Source organism: Rhinolophus ferrumequinum, chromosome 27, assembly GCF_004115265.2.
Source record: "Rhinolophus ferrumequinum isolate MPI-CBG mRhiFer1 chromosome 27, mRhiFer1_v1.p, whole genome shotgun sequence".
Taxonomy (NCBI): Eukaryota; Metazoa; Chordata; class Mammalia; order Chiroptera; family Rhinolophidae; genus Rhinolophus; species Rhinolophus ferrumequinum.
The window spans coordinates 21,612,389-21,638,898 of NC_046310.1; the positions used below are offsets into that span (position 1 = coordinate 21,612,389).

Here is a 26,510-nt window from a genome sequence, read left to right on the forward strand (position 1 = left end):
ATAAGGCAGAAGCAATGACTGAAGAAATACTGACCAAGAATTTTCCAAAATGGATGAAAAATATCAAGCCACAAATTCAAGATACAAGTCCCAAACAGGATAAAGAGAATGAAAATGTCACCTTTAAAATTAAAAAATAATAATAAGGCTTACAGCTGACCTCTCCAACAGAAGCGAGGGAAGCAGAAGTGCTGAAAGAAAATACACCACTAACTGCCAATTCTCTGTCAGACAAGGAGAAACACAAGTGTTTTCAAACAAAAACAGAAACTTTATTGTTAGTAGACCCATGATAAAATAAATCCAAAGGGGAAATCAAAATGGTGGCGTGAGGTGAGCCTCTGGAAATCTCCACTGGAATTTACAACAAATTGAACAACTATAACTCCACAAAGGACTCCCTGCACAGCAGACAGGCAAGACTAAGAGGCACACTACTGAATTCACCTAAAGGTGGGCAAATTGCACAAGCAGGGCAGGTGGGGAGGGAGAAGTGCGAAGACAGAGCCGCACGGGCGCAGGACGCAGACCTAGCTCAGTGCTCCGAGTTCGCTGCTTCCCGGAACTACCGCAGCTGTGGGAGAGGGGAGAACTCGGACTGCCAAGGCTCAGTTTATGGCCCACAGGACTGAGGGGACAGCATATATCACGGCTGAACCCAAAGCTCACGGCAGAGACTTCAGAGCAAAGACTGAGGGAAGAAGGCTGAAAACAGTGGTTTAAGTCCTCACTGCCGAGCAGAGAACGGAAGCCTTAGGCACTGAGACTAGCCGCCCCCTCCCTACACTCCCAGAGCTTGCCCCGCCCCCATCTGCCCCTTGCTAGAAGCAGAACAGTAGCAATGCCAGATCAAAAGAACAGGATATTTGCAGTTCTGAGAACTGTGGTCCGCAGACACGGACTCGCAGCCCAACTAGTTCCGGCAAAGGGGAGGGAGCTATGGAAGCACGATCGGCTGTGGTGGTGGTCGCCTCCATTGCTCTGGGCCAATTCTTACAACTCACCCTGCCCTTATCCCTACCACTCTGGGTGGATCCCTGCAGGAGTACACAGAGCTGCTGAAACACACGGGCTCTGAATCTGGTGCAGGAAGAGCTTTGAAACTTCAAAAGCTCTCCGCATCCCCACAGGGATGCTGTGCCCTATGACCCAGGTGAACTGTTAACAGAGGAGAAGCGCACCTTCCAGGGAATCCCCCCATTGTGTGAGAAGCTGGAATAGTGCAGAGAAAACATAACACTACAGTGTGAGAGAGAAAAAAAGGCTGCAGTCGGAGAGAAAATAAAACATTCTACCAACATGTACTGGAAAACAAAAGAAAGATCTCTTCCTATCAACCAGTTGCAGAACCTATACCTGTAGATGTCAAGGAAGAGAAATAATAAATCATTAATTGCCATGAATAACCAAGGAAACAAGACAGCTCAGAAAGAAAGTGAAAAGTCTCCAGAAAATGAACTCAAAGATATGGAAACATGTGACTTAAATGACAGAGAATTCAAGATTGCAGTTCTGAAAAAATCTCAACGGGATGCAGGAAAACACAGAAAGACAGTTTAATGAACTCAGAAACACAATCAAAAAACAACATTAACATTTTACCAAAGAGATTGAAATTTTAAAAAAGAACAAAATAGAATTTCTGGAGGTGAAGAACTCAATAGAAGAAATTAAGAATAGAGTTGACCAGATGGAGGAAAGAATCAGTGACATCGAAGATAAAAACCTGGAAATGACACGGATGGAAGAAGAAAGAGCCTTGAGACTTAAAAGAAATGAAAGAACTCTACAAGAACTTTTTGCCTCCATCAGAAATAGCAATATAAGAATAATGGGCATACCAGAAGGAGAAGAAAGAGAGAAGGGAACAGAGAGTATATTCAAACAAACAGTCGGTGAGAACTTCCCAAATTTGTAGAAAGAACTGGATCCTCGAAACAGGAAGCAAATAGAACACCTAACTATCTCAACCCCAACAAGCCTTCTCCAAGACACATTGTTTTGAAGCTGTCAAAAATCAACAACAAAGAAAGAATCCTCAAGGCAGCCAGGGAAAAGAAGACAGTAACCTACAAAGGAAAGCCCATTAGATTATAGTCAGATTTCTCAGCCCAAACTCTACAGGCCAGGAGGGAGTGGAACCAAATATTCAAACTATTGAAAGAGAGAAATTATGAGCCAAGAATAATATACCCAGCAAAGATATTCTTTCGATATGAAGGAGAAATAAGGCCTTTCCAGACATAAAGAAGCTGAGGGAATTTTCTAATACACGACCTGCACTACAAGAAATACTAAAGGAGGCTATTCGACCACCATCAACGGGGAAAATTTGTGGCAACCAAAAAATAAAAAGGGGGAGAGTAAAGGCCTGAACTGGAACATGGGAATGGAGAAAGTAGGCATGCTGAAGAAAATAGAATACTTTAAATATCAAACTTTCTTTTACATAAACTTAAGGGTAACCACTCAAAAAAAATCCAGAACTGAAATATATACTGTAATAAAAGAAAAAAACAGAGGGAAACATCATAGAATACCACCACACAGAAATAACAACAAAAAGGCAAAGAAACAATGGAGACACAGTCTTACCAGAAAACTAAAGATACAATGATAAGAAATCCTCACATATCAATAATCACCCTAAATGTAAACGGACGGAACTCACCAATAAAAAGGCACAGAGTAGCAGATTGGATCAAAAAACTAAACCCAACCATATGCTGTCTCCAAGAGACACATCTCAGCTACAAGGACAAGCATAAACTCAAAGTGAAAGTGTCGAAATTGACACTCCAAGCAAATGGTATCCAGAGAAAATCAGGTGTAGCTATACTGATATCAGATGAAACAGACTTCAGGGTGAAAAATGTAACAAGAGACAAAGATGGACATTTCATAATGGTTATGGGGATTATACAACAAGAAGACATAACAGTCACCAATATTTATGCCCCCAATCAGGGAGCACCAAAATATACCAAGCAACTACTAACAGAACTAAAGGGAGAAATTGACCAAAACACAATTATACTAGGGGACCTAAATACATCACTGACAGCTATGGATAGATCATCCAAACAGAAAATAAATAATGAAATAGCAGCCCTATATGACACATTAGATGAAATGGACATAATTGACATTTATAGAGCACTTCATCCTAAAACATCAGACTATACATTTTTTTTCTAGTGTACATGGAACATTCTCAAGGATAGACCATATATTGGGACATAAAACTGACCTCAGCAAATTTAAGAGGATTGAAATCATACCAAGCATACTCTCTGATCACAAGGCTTTGAAATTGGATATCAACTGCAAAAACAAAGCAGGAAAAACCACAAATACATGGAGATTAAACAACATACTTTTAAAGAACGACCAGGTCAAAGACGAAATTAGAGGAGAGATCAAAAGATACATAGAAACAAATGACAATGAAAATACATCCTACCAAAATTTTTGGGATGCAGCAAAAGCCGTTTTAAGAGGGATATTTGTATCATCACAGGCCTATCTCAAAAAACAAGAAAAATCCCAAATAAATAACCTCACGTTAAACCTTAAAGAAGTAGAAAAAGAAGAACAAATGAACCCCAAGGTCAGCAGAAGAAAGGAAATAATAAAAATCAGAGCAGAACTAAATGAAATAGAGAATAAAAAGACAATAGAAAAAATTAATGTGACAAAGAGCTGGTTCTTTGAAAAGATTAACAAAATTGACAAACCCTTGGCTAGACTCACTAAGATAAAAAGAGAGAAGACACTAATTAACAAAATCAGAGATGAAAAAGGGGAAGTTATCACGGATACCACAGAAATACAAAGGATCATCCAAGAATACTATGAAGGACAATATGCCACCAAATTCAATAACCTAGAAGAAATGGACAAGTTCTTAGAAACAATAGCCTTCCTAGGCTGAACCATGAAGAACTGGAAAATCTAAACAGACCGATCACCAGTAACGAAATTGAATCAGTCATCCAAAACCTTCCCAAAAGCAAAAGTCAGTGACCAGATGGCTTCACTAGTGAATTCTACCAAAGCTTCAAAGAGGATCTAATACCAATCCTGCTCAAACTCTTTCAAAAAACTGAAGAAGAGACAGTACTCCCCAACTCATTTTATGAGGTCAACATTACCCTGATACCAAAACCTGGTAAGGACAACACAAAAAAAGAGAACTACAGACCAATATCTCTGATGAATACAGATGCAGAAATCCTGAAAAAAATTCTAGCAAATCGAATGCAACGATGCATTAAAAAAATTATTCATCATTACCAAGTGGGGTTCATCCCAGGGGCACAAGAATGGTTCAACATATGCAAATCCGTCAATGTGATACATCACATAAAAAAAATAAAGGACAAAAACCATATGATTATATCAATTGATGCAGAAAAAGCATTTGACAAGATACAACATCCATTTATGATTAAAACACTTAATAAAATAGGTATAGAAGGACAATACCTTAACATAATAATGGCCATATATGACAAACCCTCAGCTAATCTCATAATTAACGGTGAAAAACTGAAGACCTTTGCTCTACATTCAGGAACATGACAGGGCTGTCCCCTATCACCTCTGCTTTTCAACATAGTGTTGGAAGTCCTCGCCAGAGCAATCAGGCAAGAGAAAGAAATAAAAGGCACCCAAATTGGGATTGAAGAATTTAAATTGTCACTCTTTGCAGATAACATGATGCTATATATAGAAAACCCTAAAGACTCCACCAAAAAGCTATTAGAAACAATCAACGAATACAGTAAAGTTGCTGGCTACAAAATCAACATACAAAAGTCCATTGCATTCCTATATACTAACAATGAAATCTCAGAAAAAGAAATAAAGAAAACAATTCTTTTTGCAATTACAGCAAAAAGAATAAAATACCCAGGAATACACTTAACCAAGGATGTGAAAGACCTATATTCTGAAAACTATAAGACATTTTTAAAAGAAATTGAAGAAGACACAAAGAAATGGAAAGACATTCCATGCTCATGGATTGGAAGAACCAACATAGTTAAAATGGCCATATTACCCAAAGCAATATACAGATTTAATGCAATCCCCATCAAAATCCCAATGGCATTTTTTAAAGAAATAGAACAAAAAATCATCAGATTTGTTTGGAATCACAAAAGACCCCGAATAGCCAAAGCAATCTTAAGCAAAAAGAACGGTGCTAGAGATATCACACTCCCTGACTTTAGCTTGTACTACAGGGCAACAATAATCAAAACAGCATGGTATTGGCAGAAAAACAGACACGTAGACCAATGGAATAGAATTGAGAACTCAGAAATAAAACCACACAAATATGGACAGATAATTTTGACAAATATAAACCAAAAACAACAAAAGAGCAAGACAAACAAAAGAGAAACAAAAACTCATAGACACAGACAATAGTTTAGTGGTTACCAGAAGGTAAGGGGGCAAGGGGATAGTAGATGAGGGTAAAGGGGATCAAATATATGGTGATGGAAGGACAACTGACTCTGGGTGGTGAACACACAATGGGATTTATAGATGATGTAATACAGAATTGTTCACCTGAAATCTATGTAACTTTACTAACAATTGTCACCTCAATACACTTTAATAAAAAAAAAAAAAAAAAAGAAAGAAAAGAAATCCAAGGGGAATTCTTCGGACAGCAGAAAAATGATCCCAGTGTCTGCTTGGTAATACAGGAAGGAAGGCATGAAAGGTAGTAGATGGTGTAGGTAAATCTAAATGCATATTGACTGTTAAAAGAACAATGATGTCTTGTGGAGTATAAACACATAGAGAGATTTAAAATACATGACCACAATAGCACAAAAAGCGGCAGTAGGGGGCATGGGGTGGAAATAAAGTGTTATGAGTTCCCCACATTGTCCAGAAAAATATAAAAGTACTTACTTAAGGTAGATCCTGATAAATTAAGGGTACATATTATAGTCGCTAGCGTAAACACTAAAAGAGTAACAGAAGAATGTATAACTCACAAGTTAATAGATACTTTACAATTCCCAAGCACGATAAACAATTCCCAAACAAGAAGCTTGTTAATAAATACTTGATAAATCTTTAAAAAGGCAAAAAATGGAAAAATAAAGAGGTATAAAGAACTAATAGAACTAAGACTAAGATAACAGATTTAAATGCCATGTTTTTCAGCTGCATGTGCATAGGGTAAGACTTCTAATACCAAGCAGAGCTCAGCTACATAAAATCACAAGCCTCTTAGCAAACCACAGCAAAGATCATACTTAATGAAATCCTCTAAGTTTTCCATGAAACTGAAGGAAAGGATCAAAAACCTGCTATCAGATCTTCTGGTCCACATTTACTGAGGCCCTTCCCAATGCAACAAGAACAAGAAATGAAAACTGGGAAGCCAAAACTAAAATGGTCATTATGCACAAATGACATGGTTGGGTACACAGAAAATCCAAAATAACCGACAGATAAACTAACTAATCAGATTAATAAGTGAATTTAGCAAGATTGCTAGATGCAAGGTCAATATGTAAATACACTCTAGGAAACAATTTTAAGGGATACCATTTACATCAACGTCAATAAATATCAAGTACCCAGGAATAAATCTGATCCATAAAAATGTTCAAAAACTCAGTGTAAAAAACTCAGTGTAATTACTGACAGAAAGTTAACAATAGCTAAATATAAATAGAAGGATCATTCAGGCTCATAGATTGGAAGACTTAATATTGTGAAGATGTCAGTTATTCCCAAATTGATTTATAGGTTCAATGCCATTTCTTTAAAAATTCCAGCAGTTAATTTCGTTGAAATTTACAAGCTAATTCCAAAATTTAAACTGAAATGAAAGGAGTCAAGAATAGCAAAAAAATTTCTGAAGATTTAGAGCAAAGTAAGGAGACTAACACCAACATATAACAAGACAATATTAAACTGGAGCAACTTAAGGTGTAAGATTGGAGCAGAAAAGACCAATAGACCAATGAAATGAAACAGAGTCCAGAAGTAGATCCCATGCTTACAGTCACCTGATATACCACAGAGGTGCCACAGCAATGCAATAAAAAAGGTGGCCTTTTTAATAACAGGAGCTGGACATCAATGGGGGGACCGGGGGTGAGAGAGACTGATCTCTACTTCAAACTACAAACAAGGTCAATTCGAGATGGGTCATAGTCCAAAATGTCAAACTTAAAATAATAAAAGCTCTAGCAGATAACAGGGAGAGTATCTTCACGGACTTTGGGTGAGCAACAGTATCTTAAACTGGATACAAAAAGCACAAACAATGAATGAAAAAATTGGTCAATTAATATTCATCAAAATGAAAAACTGCTGTTTAATAATAACAAAACAAGTAAAAGAATGAAAAAGCAACCATGTTGGAGAAGATATTTGCAATAGATATACCTGACAAAGGCTCATATGCAGAATATATGAAAGCTCTCAATAAATTCATAAGAAAAAGACAACTCTATTTTGAAAACAGGCTAACACCTGAATAGGTCCTTCACAAGAGTACATCCAAATGGCCATGAAAGATACAAAAAGTTTCTCTGCATGGTGAACACACAATGTGATATATAGGTGATGTATTACAGAATTGTACACCTGAAATCTATATAACTTTATTAACAATAAACTTTTGTCACCCCAATAAACTTTAATTTAAAAAAAGAAAATACAAAAAGGTGGTCAGTATCATGAGTCATCATGAAATGAAAATTAAAATCATAATGAAATACACCAGCATGATTAATTTTTCTAGAAGTAACATTTACTAAGCAGAGTTGGTGGGAGCATTAATTGGTACAACCGCTTTGGAAAACAGTTGCACATGTAAACTCATGGGTCTTTTTCCAACAGAGATGTACACATGCCTATATCCAGGTGATCATTCGATATGTAATGTTTGAGAATACCAGCTTTATTCATAATAGTAAAAACTGGAAGTAACCCAAGGTCTATCAACAGAATGGCTAAATAAATTGTGGTATAAAACAGTGCCAATAATGAGGCACTAAACACAACAACCTGGCTGCATCTCACAAACATAACACAAAGCAAAAGAAGCCAGACTCCAAAGAGCACATATTGTATTATCCCATTTACGTAACGTGCAAAAACAAGCCAAACGAATCTATTGTGTTAGATGTCAGAATGGTGCTTACCTCTGGAGAGGCAGGTACTATGAAGACGGGTGTGAGGGAGGTTTCGAGGTGCACACAGCATTCTATACATTGATCAAAGTGGTAGTTACGCAGGTGTGTTCATGCTGCAAAATTCATCAAGCTGTACACTTAAGATTTATGTACTTTACTATATATTATATATAGTGTTATATATATTATATTATATATAATATATTATATGTATGTGTTATATATTATGCTTTGATTTTAAAAGCTTTTTAAAATTAACTTAAGAAAATTTAACAGGCAAATAAGTCTATGAAAGGCAAATAAATTATCTTAGGAATAGCTGCTTGTGGGCAAGGACCATGTGTCATAGATTTCATTATATTCATGGAGTCAAGTAGAATGCCTCACATACAGTAATAGGTATTTAGAAATGCAAAGAACACAGTAATCATAATAGTCATCATAACATATAAATGTACACGTAATTTCTAGTCTTATGGATACAAACACGAGAGCTTTCAGCCAGCATTTCTTTATCCTCCTTAATCCCCCTTGGATAAAATGGGAAAATGTGGACTAGATGAGTGCAGATAATGTAGAACTGACGTGACACAGACCTAGAAGGAAATCTTAGGTTAGCCATCGGGTTCTCGCCTCAGCCCGTTCCTGTTTAGTAGGCTTACTAGTGATTCTACAGGAAATATTTTAAAATACAAATGAAGAAGAGGCTCCAGGAAAAGCCCACACACCCCACAGACACCTGACATACAGGGGGTAGTGACTACAGCTTGGAGAGATGCAGGAATATGCATATGTTAATAATATCATCATTCAGTAGAAACATCATTCTAAGAACTGGTCAACCCAGGATTCATACTGTCTGCAGCAACCACAAAGCCAGTCGTGTCAGTAAATAAGAATGAAAGCCTAAAACATATTAATTTGGTGCCCTAACAAACACAGAGCCTGAGTCTCCTATAATTTATAGTAGTCGCTCTTCTCTCCACCTCACGCATGTGAAAGACTGTTGTTATCCTCTCAGGATTTCAGTTTATGGCATAAAAGAACCTTAGGAAAACACTTCTGAAATAATTTTCCTCTGCCCATAAAAACAGGCTGAATTTATCTAACCTTGACAATAGACTCCATTTATCCACAATATCGGGCCTCTTCTTGGAAGGTGTTCTGCTCAGTTATGTACATCTTGACTCCTGATGGTCGGAAGCAGCAAAAGAGGGTGCCATTACTCGTGTCCCCTCTTATGCAAGTGCTCTGGGTTCTGGTCAGGTTTGCGTTTCCTCCATATTCACAGGAGAGGGCAATGGCGTTCCCATCATTAATGCTGGGGTTTTAAAGTCCTTTCTGCGTCCTTTCTAAGCCGTCTAGCTTCCCTATACATATACTCCCTCTTACAAAACTCTGGGCTTCAGTCAGTGAGTCTGTAGCGGGAAACGGATAATGAGCTCTGTGCCATCCCTCCTGTGTGACTGCAAGACACATGGGTGATTTAGGAAATCATTGGTGCCTTTCTCCACAGACATTCAGGTCCCTGCTTTAGGCCTTTCCAGAGCAATATTTTTGTTTGTGGTAACTTATGCCGTGTTTCTTGTTCTGCCAATCATAGAAAATTGTCAAAATTTTGCTCTGTAGAAAATGTCCTTGGCAGGACAGAAACTAGAAAATACTCTGCTAACAGTACCATGTTTCCCCGAAAATAAGACCTACCACGAAAATAAGCCCCAGTTAATATCGACAGCCAGACAGACGCATTTAGTACGTTATAATGATGTTCCAGAAGAAGATGACATGACTGTATTTGAATAAATGCAGATTGTTGTACATGAAAAAATAAGACATCCCCTGAAAATACACCCTACCGCGTGCTCTGGAGCAAAAAATTAATGTAAGACTCAGTCTTATTTTCAGGGAGACACGGTAGATAGGGCAGTTTCTTATCACTCGATAAGGAAACTGTTGAGTAGCTCTCTCCCCACCTTCTAATTTGTGCTTGACGGTTATCACCCCCTTATCTCTCCTTCTCTGGACCAGCACCCATAAGCATTGTAACCAGGTGAAAAGGTAGTCCCAGGGGGAGACAGGAAGAAACCTCTAGATCATTTGGTCCAAACCCTCTTCTCCCCCCACTGGAATCCCAAATCCTCTTCTACATTTACACAAGCGTGATTTCATTCTACGAAAGGAGTCAGAACTGGATAGGAGTGGTTTGGTACATTTCAGTCTGGACCCATTCTAAAATTTGATTCTGGTGCATGGGAAGGTAGCATCTTTGACTTTCAAGCTGTGAGGACCTCTACCTGCCTCTCAAATGCTGGCAGTCCTGGGCATAACTGGGCAAGACCAAGGAGACAGATGGCAGGTCTGAACACTTCACCTAGTACATTACTGGTGGAAGAAAGTTCTTAGAAAATACAGACTATATAACTTTGATTGACATTTGGCATACACATATACATATATATATTACAAATCTATATACATTAGGTCAGGTAAGATGTACTGTATCTAATTTGATTGGAGCAAAAGGTGATATACTTTTTATCTTAATTATGCATTTGATGCATAGTAAGCACACAGTTTGGCAAATTTTGAGCCTATCCTATAATAGTCATCATTTCAAAAGGTGTTTCCTTTTAAGAAAGTATTGTGGTCAGTGATTGAGGGCGCTGAAAAGATTCAAATACATTCTTTGTTGTTAACTGCAGATTTTTGTTGAAAGCTTTTACTTGTATATCACTGGTATTAACTATGAAATGAATTGGGATTTGCACACTTAAATGCTATATACATTTACTGCTTGGATTTAAAAAAAAACAGCTTTGCGAGCTATAATTTATAAATGCAGTATAGTGCCAATTACATAAAAATGTAATTTGTATGGAAATTAAAATATCTCAGAAAATGTACATTGCTTAATTCTGTAAAAAAAAAAAATTACTAAAATGTGTTTAGCCAGCTAAGCTATTATTCATAGTAGGAGAACCAAGGCAGTTGCTATCAGCAGAATCATTTTTTTCCTAAGACATTTCAGCATGTCCCCTAGATCTGGGCTGTCAGGAAATTGTTTTAATATATTCCTAGGCTGTCTATTTGCTTAAAAATTATTTATAAATACCTATATAAACCCTGCAATCTTTTTGAGTCAATAACTAAGGAAAAAAACCCACCAGCCACATATGAAGTTCTCCCACTCTTCCTAATGGGATATGCTTGCTTCCAGCTCAGCTGGATTATTTAATCTCCAGTACCATGCAACATCCGAACACAACATGCCCAGCTTGGAACCAACGAAGCTCTAACTGTACTTGCTTATCAAAAGGCCCCCAGCAGAAAATGAAATTATGCAAAGCTAACCTAAAACCAAATGAAAACAGCGTGTACTCTCAGATTAGGTAAAGCAATGAGTAATGAAGTATGTGCAAAAAGAGGGGGTGCGGCAGTGTGTGTGCCCGATTATGGCAGCAGGTAGAGGGTGGGAGGCCTCACCCTGTCCTGTACCTGGGCCCTGGCTCCATCAATTACCCCTCCTCCCTGTAACTTAGATTGTGGCCTCTCCCATCAGAGAAAAGGAAAATAATCAAGAACTTTCTTTCCACCTTGCTTCCCCATCAAGCTACCACCTCCTCTCCCTCTCCGTCCTCATCCACACGTGGGGTGAAGGGTCGTCTTGTCCTCCACCTCTGCTTCCTGCCACCCTCTCACCTCCCAGTCCCCTGTGGTCTGCCATCTACTTCCGCTTCCTCCTGGAGATCAGGTCGTAGGTCTTCCGGTCGCGGTGCTCTCAGCCTCGAGTGCAGAGCACTTTGCAACGCTCCTCAGCAAAGGTCATCTCTTCCCTTTCAGGGCTTTGCTATCACACCAGTGACATCTAAATCTGTCTCTGTGGGCCCATCCTCGCTCCAAAACACTAAATCCCCACTGCAGCTTTCATCTTGCATTAGTTTGCTAGAGTGGCCATAACAAAGTCCCACAAACTAGGGGCTTGAACAACAGAAATGTACAGTCTCACAGCTCTTGCAGGTCAGAGGTCCGACCGAGACCGAGGTGTCAGCAGGGATGGCTCCTCCTGGCGCCATGAGGGAGAATGTTCCAGGCCTCCCTTCTGGATTCCAGTGGCCTTAGGTGCTCCTGGGCTTGCAGGTGCTCCAATGCTCTCTGCTGGTCTCCCTGGGTCTTCACATCACCCTCCCTCTGTGCTTAAGTCCAAATCCCCCTTTGTATAGGGACACCAGTCATATAGGAGTGGCGCCCACCCTAATGACCTCATCTTAACTTGATTACCTCTGTAACGACCCTAACTCCAAATAAGGTCACATTCTAAGGTACTGAGGGCCCAACATATTTTTAGGGGGGGGCGCGGGGGCACAAGTCAGTCCATGACATACTCAAAATCAGTATGTCCCAAACCAACCCACTGCCTTGCCCTAACGCCTCCACTTGTGCCACGTTTCTTCATGTCTCCTGAGCTTATCTTAGCCTTTCTCTTCTCCTAACCACGAATTGGCTACCAGTCCCATAGAGCCTTCCTCCACAGCATGTCTGCAACCTCTCCCTCCTTTCACCCCACAACGACCTCACAAGCTTAGGCAGGACTATCCTACTCCAGGGCCATGGTGACTGTCTGCTAATGGGCTTCCTAGCTCCATTTCTCTCGTCTCTTTATTCCAATTTATCTTATAAATTGTGCCACATTGATCCTTTAACAGACAACACTTCCCTCCCTAGAGAGGTGAAAAAAGGGAAAGAAAAAAGAAAAATAATAACTTCAAAAGCCCTTCTTACTTTACGAATTAAGTATAAATCCTGGCCCCCGGAGGCCTCCAGGCTCCCAGCCCTTCCAGGATCACCAGGGCCCACACCCGTTCCCAGATATGCCCCATGCATTTCCTGGCTGTGACAGTCAGGCTCCTGCCTTCCCAAAGGGTTTTACTGAAAGGCCTTTAATGAAGACACCAAGGACAGGCAGACAGGGTGATGTGGTCCAACAGAGAGCGACAGACACTTGGTGACCAGCAACAGTGACAAGCTGTTACCAGGGGTCTCTCTGAGGTGACACGGGAGCAACAGTGTCCCCAGCCCACAACGAGAATAGCCCTGGACACAGCTGGGCAGAGATGAGTGAGAAGGCATCAGGGTGGGACATGGAGACCACCACCACTCTGGCCCTGCTCACCTTCCCTTTTCTCCTGGGGTCCCGTCTGCCCACCGTCCTCAGCCCAGCTCATCAAAACTCTACCCATCTTCCCACATGCTTTTCACTACATCAGACGTCTTCTTTTTTGTCTTTATGAAAATAAACTTGTAACTGGTGGTGCAAAAATATATACTGAAGGGTTTGAAGAGTTGGAAGTCAGTCTGAATAAAATCTAAATGCAAGCTCCACTGATTTTGTTGCACTCATGGTTAGTTATCTTAACCTGAAGGAAGTCCTGAAATTCTTCATGAGGAGCCAGTTTTCTTCAGCTTTACAGGAACTTTTAAGTCACATCATGTGTAAAATGTCAGGAGAATATTAAAATTACAACCTCAGATCTATTAATTCAGAAGTAAACCATACCTTAGCTTCAAAAGAAAAATAAACTCTACCCATCTTTAAAAGGCAGATTAGTGATAGTAAAGATATATTTAAAGGTAAAAACATGACTCTTAAACAAATGTAAACTGGACACATGTCTAAGATTGTATTGAATTCATAGGTAACGAAAGAACCAGTATGACGTTACAGCAGATTCAAAGGCAAGTGCAGAGAACATAAGAACATCGAAGCCCACGAGGCAAACTGAAATGCTTTTGCCTGCTCCGTATCCACAAACGTGTTCCGCCAGATACAACCTGCATTTTGTGTGATCAAGAATCGTTACCATCAGATTTCCACAACTTGCAGGTAGAACAGCTCAAAGACAAATGAAAGGCCGAGATAACCCAAATGAGTGGGTGAGGCAGACAGGGCACCCACAAGTCTCTTTTTATTGGCCAAATTTACAGTTTTCCACAACTTCTCCTGACTACTAGAAGGAAAGAAGGATGGACGGAAGGAGGGAAGAAAAAGAAAAGAGGCTTTGGCCTCAGAAGGCCCTTGGGCTCACCAGCATCACTCACTCACTCAGTGCCCCGGAGCAAGTCACTTCATCTCTCTGCCACTCGGCTTCCTGACCTGTATAAAAGCAACTGACTGCCTTATGGACTACATGTATTATCCCAGGAATCAAATGAACTGTGGTATTGTGTGAGCTAATTAAACGGCAGCCAAGAATCTTGAAGTCCTTTCATTTGCCCTCACTATAACATCATGGAGTTAGACCTGAAGTTCCTTGTCAGTCTGAAAATTTTGTGGCTGGAAATGTTGCCTCCTCCATGAAGCCTTGGACAATCATATCGATCAGACTTGGATCCCTCCGTCCTCAACATGCCCTCCCATAAGTTATCCGCCTCCCATGTCCTCTCTGTACTAGAACATTTGCTGCCTCCTTATTCCCCATCCCACCCACAGGAGATGTAATAAACTCCTTGAAGACAGGAACGAGCTCAGATATATTTGAGTCCCAGCACCCAGCATGGTGCCTGGCACATAGTAGGTAGTCAACAAACGTTTCAAAATGAACTAAAAGGAAAGATGGATCAAAACCACAGTGAGATAGCACCTTACACCTGTTAGAATATGTAATATCAAAAAGACAAGAAGTAACAAGTGTTGACGAGGATGTGGAGAAAAGGGAACACTTGTGCACTGTTGGTGGGAATGTACATTGGTGCAGCCACCATGGAAAACAGTATGGTGGTTCCTCAAAAAATTAAAAATGGAACTACCAGAAAACCCAGCAATTCTATTTCTGGGAATTTATCTGAATGAAACAAAAATACTAATTCAGAAAGATTTGCACCCCTATGCTCATTGCAGCATTATTTACAATAGCTAAGACATGGAAACAACCTAAGAGTCCATTGGTGAATGAATGCATAAAGAAAATGTGATACATAAAATGGAATATTATTCAGCCATAAAAATAATGAAATCTTGCCATTTGCAACAACAAGGATGGATCCTTAGGGCATTATGCTAAGAGAAATAAGTCACAGAGACAAATACAGCATGACCTCACTTATATGTGGACTCTAAAAACAAAACTGAGCTCATGGATACAGAGAACAGGTTGATGGTTGCCAGGGCAGCGGGTAGCAGGTGGAAAAAATGGGTGAAGGTGGTCAAAAAGTACAAAAGTTCCGGTTACAAAATAAGTAAGTTATGAGGATGTCACAAACAGCACTTATGACTATAGTTAATACTTTATTGTATATTTGAAAGTTGCTAAGAGAATAAATCTTAAAAGTTCTCATTACAAAAAAAAATATTTTGTAACAATGTGTGGTGATGAATGTTAACTAGACTTATTGCGGTGATCACAGTTGCAATATGTACAAATATCAAATCATTATAGTGTACACCTGAAACTAATAATATTACATGTCAATTATACATTATATATATATAAAACCAGTCATATGAGGGAAGAAACAGAAGACAGAGCCTTGGGGCAGGAAGAGGTGAGACCACAATTCTCGCCTCTGCTTTACCAGTGTATGTGTCCTCTTTTGTGTAAGTAGGACTTAAGTTGGGCCGATTTTGCAGGCTTTTCTGAGTGATGCTATTACACTCAATAATGACACCCTGTCTTCAGGAGATGATGCCCCTCTTACTGTCACAAAGAGGAACAGCCGCAGAACTGGAGGCTTTAGGCTTCTTTGACAGCCATCAATCAGAAAGAATTCATCTCAGCCTTTCACTTGCCTGTGATTCAAGAAGAAATGTTCTTCTGACATTTCAATGCACCTACAAACATAAGTTGTAAGTGGATCATAATCCCCAACCGTGGGCACTGTCCTTGAAGAAAAATCATGCCTGATGCATCCAGGACCAAAGGGGACAGAGGGGACATTGTAAGAGAATAAGGAGAGAAGGAAAAGGACATCGAGGATTAAACCCAGCAAGAGTGAGTGTGCGTGTGTTTCTGTTAAACTTTTCAAGTCCCTCCATCATCTTTCTCCGTTGTTCTTCTCTGACAGGATTGAAAAATTGCGTCCTGCCCTATAGATTCATAACCGCGTATGTCCCTGACATACAATCCTTTAAAATACGGGCTGTTTTTTAAGAAGGCACTTCACAACATATTATCACCCCTTAGACTATTCCACCAAATTTCCACTGTCCCAAAAATAAAATGAATCAAAATCTTCCAGAACTCTACCAGTGGAATTTGGGGGCATGTTCAGATATCTACGTGGCATTTTATGGAAGCTTTAATTCCTGCCTTACATGTTGTCCTGCATTTTCAATGCTGTCTGTCACGTTACTTTCACATCTTAGACAAAATCTCCTCTACTTTTACCACCATTTACTCCCACTCACAGAGGTAGCACCCTTGAGCCCCATCATGGCCACGTTCCTCACCGCCTCACCTCGTGTCCCCTCTGAGTTTACATGGGGTGCAGTCCTCACAGGACCACAAGCTTGCCCTGCTCCAGCACCCCAGCTCTGCGGACTGGTTTCCACCTCCAAGGCATGTCCTAGTGCCTGGTGTGACACGGTGAACAGATAGGCACCCAATGTGCGCATCAGGAATTAAGACAACTAGGAAACTTTGCAAACAATTGCTCTGTTTGTGCCCAGCATCGAAAATACCGTGTCATACAATCAGTTCAGTTCAGTTCCACAAACATTTCACAAGGGCTTGTCATGTGGCAGATACCCTGTGAGGCATTAACTGGTAGCTTAAGAAATTCACACTGGACGTTATCAAGGACGTCCCCACAAACAGAAGCATGGGACCGAGTTTCCCTCCGGCTTTAAAATACACGGATCTGCAGCAGAAAGGGAACCATATGGTGTTTTAAAAGGGTGGGTTCCAGACCTGCACTAGTTCCACTGCCTGCATCTGCAAACATGGGGCCAGAGGCTGGACTTCCTGGTGCCCAACTCTGGGGGATTCCAGGAGGATGTCATGAGAAAATACATGTCAAAGACTTAGAGCAGACATACTGGACAGCACACATAATGCACCTACAAGAATGCAGTCACCGGCAGCAAGTAGGTAACTACCTGAAACAGCTCTGGCCTGCTGACCCACCGGGGAGGTTACCCCGCAGGGCTGCCACCATCTTCAGGTACGGCGAGGACTTGTCGGCCTCTGGAGCTGTGCCTCAGACGACGTGAAAGACTGTGGGAGCTATTTTCCCAGTTTAGGTTTGTCCTTGGCCCTGTCACCATCAAAATGGCCTCTCTCATAGCCACTCACCCATGAGCCCTGTCGTCTACTCCTTTCAAAAACAAAAACAAAAATCCCAATGTACTGGAAGCAATAACAGAGACCAACATGTCAGTGCTCGCCACAAACTGTTTTAATAGAATTTCACTTCGGGGTCAAAATTTAGTGAAAAGAAATATGGAGCACGAGCGTTCTCGCGAGCGTGTGTGTGTGCGCGCGCGTGTCTCCAAAATTTCCTCATGAAAATTTCTTTGAATATGAAGTAAATATGAAGTCCAGGAAAATCTAAAAGAAGTTAAATCATAATTCCTTTTACTCTGATAACCAGAAACTCATTGTGAAAAATAAGTGAGTACAACTTTCAATGGCTATAAACTCAGTGTGACATTTAGTACTTATTTTAACAATGTCCCAATTTACTCAACACTAAGGATTTGATTTTCCTATAATTTATCCTTTTTCTTTTCTGTTTTTTTCCTCTCAAAATATATCTTTTTAATATCTTTGGTTATGTATTAAATATGAGTGAAATTCATGGATTCCCGTAAACATTATGAGTCAGATTCTAAATTTAGAGGGAAATAAAACAATTAAAAATTTCATGAGAAGGAGAACAAATGTACAGAAAGTTTTGTTGATCAAAAACTTTTCTAAGTCAAAAAAAAAGTATTACCATAGTAGAACATCAAGTTATTCTTCCTGCCATGGTGATGGGCATATGTGACCTGTGTCCCTTGCTCAACAATCACATGTGAGTCTCCCCTGCACACTAAGAACTGTGTGTCCCTGAGAACAAGTATGTGCTCACAGCACCCAACAGGTACCTCCTGCCTCAACCCTTCTCAGACCCAATAAGGTCCCATCAGCCTCTGAGGCCCTACAGCACTTTCTACTGTTCCACTCACTTTGCCCTACACCTTCTTTGGCTCACAGCTAGATTTAAGGTTTTCTGTAGGTAAAGTGGCAAATATTGATCATCAGTTAGTGACAGTAGCTACCCGGGTACTGTCACCCAGTGGAAGTCTCACAGGGCACAGGTGTTGGCGGCTGTGCTCTCTGGCCTTCACTCTGGAGAAGGAGCTCTGCTCATAAGGGAGCACCAAGGCAGTTACGTCTCCTCGGAACTTTCCACATTAGTAAACTAGATTTCTGTTTCATCCCAGAAACATCACTACAGAACTTTCATTGGGCCACAGGAACCAGGAAATACGCCTTCCCTCTGGGCTTTATGGCCAACTGGAATGTTTTCAGAAACCCCACCACGTGTTCACCAGCCTAAGTAATGACAGGAAGCCAGAGAAGCCCTTCAACGCTAAGACACTGGAGGGCATCAGCCAACACTGGCCCTGGGAATTCAGTTACTGACTCTGGCCCACCGGATAAGACTTTCCAGGGACCCGAAGACCATTCAAAGGAGACACTTCCCGGCCAAAGACAAAGTTTTATTACATTCACACTTCTAAACAGTCTGAGTCTGGCTGACCTCGGGGCTCTTAACATGTGAAGCAAGCTCAGAGAGAACTAACTCCTTTTACCTTTCCCGAAAGAATTTTTACAGGACCCGAAGCCACACACCACTCAGTGGCAGAGTCCCCATCCCAACATTCCTCCCATAATTAATAAATATGAAAATAAGTGGATAAAACTGCTCCACTGGATGCCCCTGTGATGCCAGGAAGTCACCTCACCTTCTAGTTGCTTCTCGTTGGAAATACAAATTCTGACTGGAACCCGGCCTTCACTTTCCTTCTCTCTTTAGTTCACTTGCCTCAGTAACTGTAGCCAACATTCTTCTCTCAAGTTCCCCTCACAAGCCTGACAGGATGTCCTCCCTGTGGCCCAGGAGCCACTGCAGCACTCCCACAGCCACTGCCACCGCCTGGCCTGTCTCCTCCACATGCCACCTCTGTCCTCCTCTCAGGAGGTACCTGCAACCTCCTCTTCTGTCTCTAGAAGGGACCTGACTTCCACTTTCCCGCCCCTGCTATCTTTGCCTACTTCCTTCATAACAGATTCCTTCTTTCCCCTAAATGGGGGAGGAAAGAGGGAGAACTCTTTTCTTTTGTCCCTCCTCCATTTTCCATAAGATTCCTCTCCAATCTGGGCTTGTACTTAAAATTGGGCTAAGCATCATGGGAAACTAACGCCCCCCCAGCATGGTCATAACCTCCCACAGAGCATGAAGAACCAAAAATAGGACTGCAAATAAGTGATCAAATGTGAAGCTCAAGAAATGGTCAGAGAAAGGGAAAATGAGAACAGGCTGGAATGATCCAGGAAACCTCCATGCAGGATGATGGGAACTTAAGTCAGGTATGAAAAACCAGACTATGGATGGTCAGGAACCACATGGCAAAGTTAGAGTGATGGGCCAGAAGCTGGAACTGAGGCGTGCTGGTGTGAACACAGGATTTTAGGAAGGCTAAAAGGGCAAGAGAATCCAAGGGGCTACAATGGGTAGGAAGAAGGGGATAAAAAAAGTTAGGACAAATACTGGCTATGAAAGAAATCAACACCTGAGCTAGAATGCCAAGGAAAACATGACAGGAGATGATAACATGTTAAATCTAGTGGAGAAAAGAGAACGGAACTAATGCACTGAGCGCCTACCATGGGCCAGGCACTGTAATAGGTTTTTCACGTAAATTCTGTCACGCGATCTCCAAAAATCCCCCTGAGCTGGCTAATATTATCTTTATGTTAAGGGAAATCTTCAATTTGCCTTGAGTCCATAAGGCTAGGTGCTGGTGGACTCAGACCTCAGACCCAGGTCTTCTGAAGGTCACTGGTGTTTCTAAGCCAGAAACTGGAATGGCAGTGCCAGTGGCCAATGCAGAGCCACTGGGAAGAAGAGCCACTTAGGGGGCCATGTGAGCTCAGGATGGTGTGTCCAAAGGTCAGAGAGGAGTCAAAACAGAGGTCATGGGAAGTCAGCAATAAGGGGCCGAGGGCTGTCAGATCTTCTGCGGGGAAGGAATGGCTTTAGGTAAGTTCCTGTTGTTTCTCTCACTCTCAGAGCTGACGTCACTGTTAAGTCTTTTTCAAACTCTCATACTCTAAGGATCCCGGACTTTGTGACACAGATAAGCTCACAAAGGCAGGAGAGGCAGAATAGGAAATAGGACAGAATGTTTGGGGATAGCCACAGACTTGGAGTAGACAGAGAAAAAGAACCCTGAAAAAGCAGGATCAGAAATGTACAAAAATAACTCAGACTACGCCGTGTCTCCAAAGCCAAACAGAGGAGCTTCAAAGAGGAGGGCAAGGTCAGTAGAGTAGGAGGAATCTAAAGGAACGGGGTGGAGAGGAGCAGTTAGATTGAGAGGAGGAGGTTCCTGGTGAAACCCACTATGGTAGTTTTAACAGGAAAGAGAAGCTGGATAATGATAACAGGAGAGGTGGAGGTGAGCAGTGGGCGGAGACAACAGCTGGAGGAGGTGAGCAGCGGAATGAAGTACCAGGGCCAAACAAGGAAAATTTAAGATGGGACAAATCAGCATGCTCCAAGGTCCACCAGAAGGAACACGTAAAGAGCGGCAGAGAAAGCATGGAACACAGCACAACTCCCACTCTGGACCAGGGAGCAGGCCCTGAGGTAGGAAAGGATGAAAGAAGCCTCCTCGTCAGCGGCTGAAGGACAAGAGGGCAGATCTGGACAGTGAGTGTGAAGGTAAGGGAAAATGAGACAGGTGGGTTCAAATGGACTCTATAAGGCAGACGGGTGTGCTGTAAAGTACACTTCTGACAAATCTTCAAAGACTTGCACACACTTCGCATTCCTCGATGCCACTGCTATGGTCTGAATGTTTGCACCCTCCAAGTCTTATGTTGAAATCCTAACCCCCAATGAGATGGTATTAGTAGGAGGAGCATTTAGAGGTAACTTGGTCATGAAGGTGGGACCCTCACGAATGGGATTAGTGCCCTTATAAGAAGAAACACAAGAGAGATTTCTCTCAGCTTTATGAGGATATGACAAGAAGACAGAGATCTGCAAACCAGGAAGCAAGCCCTCATCACACCGGGGCACCTCGATCCTGGACTCCCCAGCCTCCAGAACTGTGAGAAACGTATGCTGTTGAAGCCACCCAGTCTGTGGTATTCTGTTACAGCAGCCTGAACTCAGACAGCCACTAATTTGGAGGGTGACACTGGGCCAAATCATCTCAGCTCTCTAAGCCTTTATTTCCTTATCTGCAAAATGATGGGGGAGGAGCCTCAGGGGTAGACTGGGGGATGTTTTCTCACAGTCTTTTCCTTCCCTGATATCCTCAAGTTTATACATATGCTTTTTCCTTCTAATTGTTCCATGCCAGCCTCTAAATCTTTTCTTTGCAATTATAATTGCAGATCCCATCTCTCCTTATTTTGGGTGATTCCTAAACACTACGCCATGCATACAGAAGGTGTTCAACAAATGTGTTTCTGAATTAATAAAATCCCCAAGATGGCAGAGTACCAGCAGACAGACATGTACTTCGTCCTCTTGCCCCCTTTCCCAAAGTCTATCTACAGAAGCTCCACCGCCCGGCAGTTGTGATACTTTCTCGGGTAATACAGCCTTCACAGAAACGCTTATCTAAAGCCAAAGCACAAATAAGACTGAATGCTAAGTAAATTAGCATGCTAAGTGTTTTAGGTCCTGCGCTGCCTGCCAATGTGCACACAGCAATTTCCAAGTGAAAAAAGACAGGTCTGACGACACAACATCGGTGAGTTTTCCGTCAGTTCCTGGATAAAACACCACAGTGCATATCTGTCTAAAGCTCCTCGTGCTTCCATGATCAAAGGAGCCAAAGGGGCAAATTCCCACTGCTCACCAAGTCTTTCATTTGTCCCCTGTGACATTCCTACAGCTGAGAAGACTGCACATCCTGTTTGCTGTAAATTTAAAACATACTTGAGCAACTGATAAAGCAGACTCTCTCTCCTGGAAACAACATCATCTGTGATCCGACTTTCAGTCTTGGTTCTGCACCGCTGAGCACTGACACTGTACAATTAGCCTTCCTGGGCCTTGACGAACTCGGCTAAACGTTCCGGCCCAATCTCTTCAGTGTTGTGTGTTGGCAGTTGTACTTTATCAGTGTTCCTACTAATTGCTGAATACTAAAATGCTTCTTATCATTATCGAGCAAGATGTATAAGCACTGAGAAGAAATCTGCTGTGAAATAGCTAATCCTGCAAAGGAAGTCCAGGAGAAAGCTCCAAGCACTCCCATGGGAAAGATTTTTGCAGCCAGGACTGTTTTAAGTCTCAATCTATGCATAAAGACCAAACTCCATGACACAGTCTGCCCCAGGAGTAACTCCATTGCACTTCCGCAAACGAACGAAAGGCAACCCTTGGCCAAGGTCATCTTACATCATGATTTTCTTAAAGTCAAGGAATCCCTTCTATATAAATCGGTAAGACTGCTTGAAAAAAAGAAGAGTATAACTAAAGAAATCCAGGTTTTAAATACTGCATTATAGTCCATTGCTACACTGGTAAGTTAATCAAAATTTTAAAATAAAATAAACCACATGTTCCAAATCACGGGTATGTTTGGATATGGCAGCAGAGAAATCCATTACAGGCTGAGGGCGTATTTTATGATAGGATTCTTCTAAGTGTCCCAGCACATCCAGAGTTTACACATACGTGTTCTCAATTTCTCTCAAAGATAAACACACCAGAGAGGGCATGCTTCCAGCTGGTGGGGAAGCCGTGGGGAAGCTGCTGAATCAAAGATGAGTGTTCTTCTGCATAACCATTTGAAAGAAACAACCAAATCAGGACTGCATAATGGAAACGAGATGGGAGAGGGCTTGCCATGAGCTAAACAGTGACAAAACCCCTTCACAAGTGAAGAATTAATTCACAGCAGTAGACACAATCATGGGTACAGTCCATTCAAGATTTTGCCTTTGCTTTCCTTGATAGTGATTGTGGACTTCTTCTAGAAGAAGAAGGGAAAAAGCCTTCTGTAGACAGACAGATGCCAAAGACGCCTCAATGAGCTGTAGTGCTCGAATAAAAATCCAAAGTAATACTTAAGGGGCTCTAATCAGAATATATAAAATGTCTGCTCAACTTCACAATTACCGCCTCTTAATGACTGTTTGATTTTTTTTTTTTAAGCCCAATAGCTTCATCTAGAATCTATAACTATTTTCTCTACTGTAGAGATTGTTAATACTCCCCGGACTATCTGCTTTAAAAAAAAAAAAAAGGAGAAATAACTCATATGGACAAGACTGCACACAATAGAGAAGTAAATGCCCCATTAAAAAAAGAGAGAATTTACTGTAAGAACTACATTGTCTCTGTTACTAACTCCATTAACATTTCTGAACTAGTAACATGCTCAGGTTAAGAGAATAAAATGGAAGGGAGCAAGGGCAGGACAGACGAGTTGGTAAAGGATTTGAGAATTTCCATATTAACAGTGTAGAATGCAGAGGAAAAGGCATGTTTTCCTTTTAGATGTTAATGGTACACCGAAAAAAAAAAAATCCCCCTGCTACCCTGTGGTACCACCTTCAAGGTCATTTATCATCAGTACAACCACCTACAGAGGCTTTATTAAAAGAACAATCTCAGCCTAGGACTGCCAGATCTGGACCCAGCACCCACTTATCAGAGGTGTCGCTGAGGCTGAAAAGCAGCTGTCTGGGGGCACAGACCTGACATTACTTTATATGTGCAGAACGCCACCAGCAAGCATCCGACCTCAGCGCCCATTAAGTATTCTGATAACACCACCTCCCTGAGCTCAGCTTAATATTTAAGCCTGCAGGAAGCCCTTGAGTGCATGAAGCCTTCCAAAATATTCCAGCTCGTTTCAAGCCTACGGAGTTTGAGAAAAAAAAATAATGAATTTAAAAATTACCCAGCAACTAAATATTTTGCTACCTGAACAAAAAGATCCTGTAGTTTTGAGAAACACCTTTTCGTGTGGTTTTTAATATTTAAAAAAAAAAATCTTATGAGGTGTTATCCGTTAAATAAAATAAAATAAACTGTATTACTACTAGGCTTAAAATACTTCCCATGAGCAAGGTTTCAGTGAACAGGCTCTGCCCAGCTGCGTCTTGGGCCAGGACTCCCTCCAAGAGCATATGGAATGGTGCATACTTAACAGGCAGCCATTAGGTCAAATTGTTAGCATTCTGATGCTTACCCTGGATTTTATCCTTTCCAAAGGCTCCCCCGCCCTTAATGCAAAAACGAGTTCCCTCCCCCCCCCAAAAAAAAAACCACAGAAAAGGAAAAAATGGTCACTTACAATGTTCTTGGACAAATATACTGTTTTCAGTTGCTAAGCACCCAAATCCAGGAAGACTATTTTCACACCTAAAAGTTACTGTCTGGTTTATGTTTCAAAATTTAAATATCTCTATGACTTTCTGTGACTGTGGAGGTGATTGCAACTGGGAAGTGACATCGTTTTCCCTGTTGAGGAAAGAAGTGGCTGCAGTCCTGGGCGGGGGGGTGGGGGGCCCCTGTCGGGGAATATCCTTCAGAGAGGAGGGTGGGGTGGAGGGAAAGGCTGCCGCAAACGCTAACTAGGTTATTCTCACCACCACGGGAGAGGCTCGTGGGCCCCGCGCCGAGGCGAGCAGTACCTCCGCCTGGGAAGTACGTATCTGCAACGGTGATACCAAGCAGCGAGGGAGGGGCAGTGCCAAGAGGCACTTCAGGAGGGAAAAAAAATGGTCTTAGTGAGGAGCCGACCTTTCCCTGCTGCCACCCGTGTGGAAATTCCGGGCAGCCACCTGCCTTTCGCACACACCCGCGCACACACTCACGCACACGTACACACTCTCTGCTGCGCTTGCTCGGCATCAGGAAGCAGCATTTAGGGAACCACACAGCCGTGATGCCCCCACCTCGGCACGCACACTCGCTTCCCGACCCTTCCACGTTCCACAAACAGTCACAGCATCACGGCCCAGCCCAAGACCACGCTGACCATGTTGGCGACCCTGTCCCCTTGCAGCCCCTGGACTGGGGGGTGGCTGGGAGAGACCAGGGGCAGCGTCCTGCAACCCCTCCCAGCGGCCAAGGTGCGCGCTGCGCCAAGCGGGCGAATCCCGGGTGCATGAAGGCGCGGGGCCAGCCCGACGGCCCAAGACCCCAGCCCCACGCCCGCCCCGCCGGCCCGGCCCCAGGCTGCCTTGAAGGTGCCAGCCCGCCGACCCATCCGCCCGGACCAGCCTCCTGCTCTCCCGGCGCTGCTGATCCGAGGCGCTGTCCTCAGTGCCCGACCGAGCCCGTGCGCCCCCGCCCGCCGCGCTCAGTGCCCAGCTGTCCACACGCACGCGGATACGCAACCTGCCTCCCTTGCCCGGCACAGACACCTGAACACTCCGGGATGCCTGTCCTCCGCGTCCCCTGGCACCCCCGCCCGCGCCCCCACCTGCTGTCACCCTGCCCGGACCACGCTGGGGCTGCCCAGCGCCCTTTCCCGGGGAAGACGCGGGGTGCGCTTACAGTCCTCAGGAACTGGATCTCGTCCTCGCCCTCGCCCCCATCGGCCATGGCTCCAGCCTGCTGGCCCGGCCGCTCCCGAGCTCACGGAGCCCGGTGCCCCTCGCGCTGCCCCCGCTACTGCTGCTGCTGCTGTTGCTGCGGCCGTTACTGTCCCGAGCCGGGTGGAGGGGCCCCGCGCCGGTGCCGAGCGCGAGCCGCCGTGCTGCACCGTGGAGGCGGAGGCGGCGGGCGGGGCCTCCCTGCAACACGCTGCGCGGAAGGGGACACGGGGACCCGCACCCGGCGCGCCCGCAGCGGAGACTGCTTGACGGGCTCCCCCGCCAGGGACTGCGTGGGGCTGGCTGCTGGGTTGGCGCGCGGGGGCGGAGCGGGGGCGGCGGAGGGCCGGCCCCTCAGCGGCAGGTGATCCGTAGCCGCTCCCTGCAGCCGAAGCCCAGGCCAGCGCCACGTACTGGCTGCGCCTGGTATCGGGCCGGGGCGCACCGCTCGGTTCCACCTGCGTGCGCCTCTGGAGCCCGACCCGTTCACCTGCCCCTTGGCCCACAAACCCAGGGCTCGGAGTCCCTCCTCCCAAAGGGGCTTCGGCAGGAACTTGCA

The 26,510-nt window shown here is 43.1% G+C and overlaps 1 protein-coding gene across 5 annotated transcripts in view; it reads right to left on the minus strand.

Moving 5' to 3' along the window:
- The window catches only part of RYR2 (ryanodine receptor 2), a 572,172-nt gene extending 545,931 nt beyond the window's left edge, over positions 1–26,241 (minus strand). For all 5 annotated transcript variants that reach the window (XM_033099500.1, XM_033099502.1, XM_033099501.1 and 2 more), the window contains exon 1: positions 25,914–26,241. In XM_033099500.1, the coding sequence (XP_032955391.1) occupies positions 25,914–25,961 (48 nt within the window). In that variant the 5' untranslated portion in view covers positions 25,962–26,241. The remainder of the gene's footprint in view (positions 1–25,913) is intronic.
- Between the last annotated feature and the right edge of the window lie 269 nt (positions 26,242–26,510).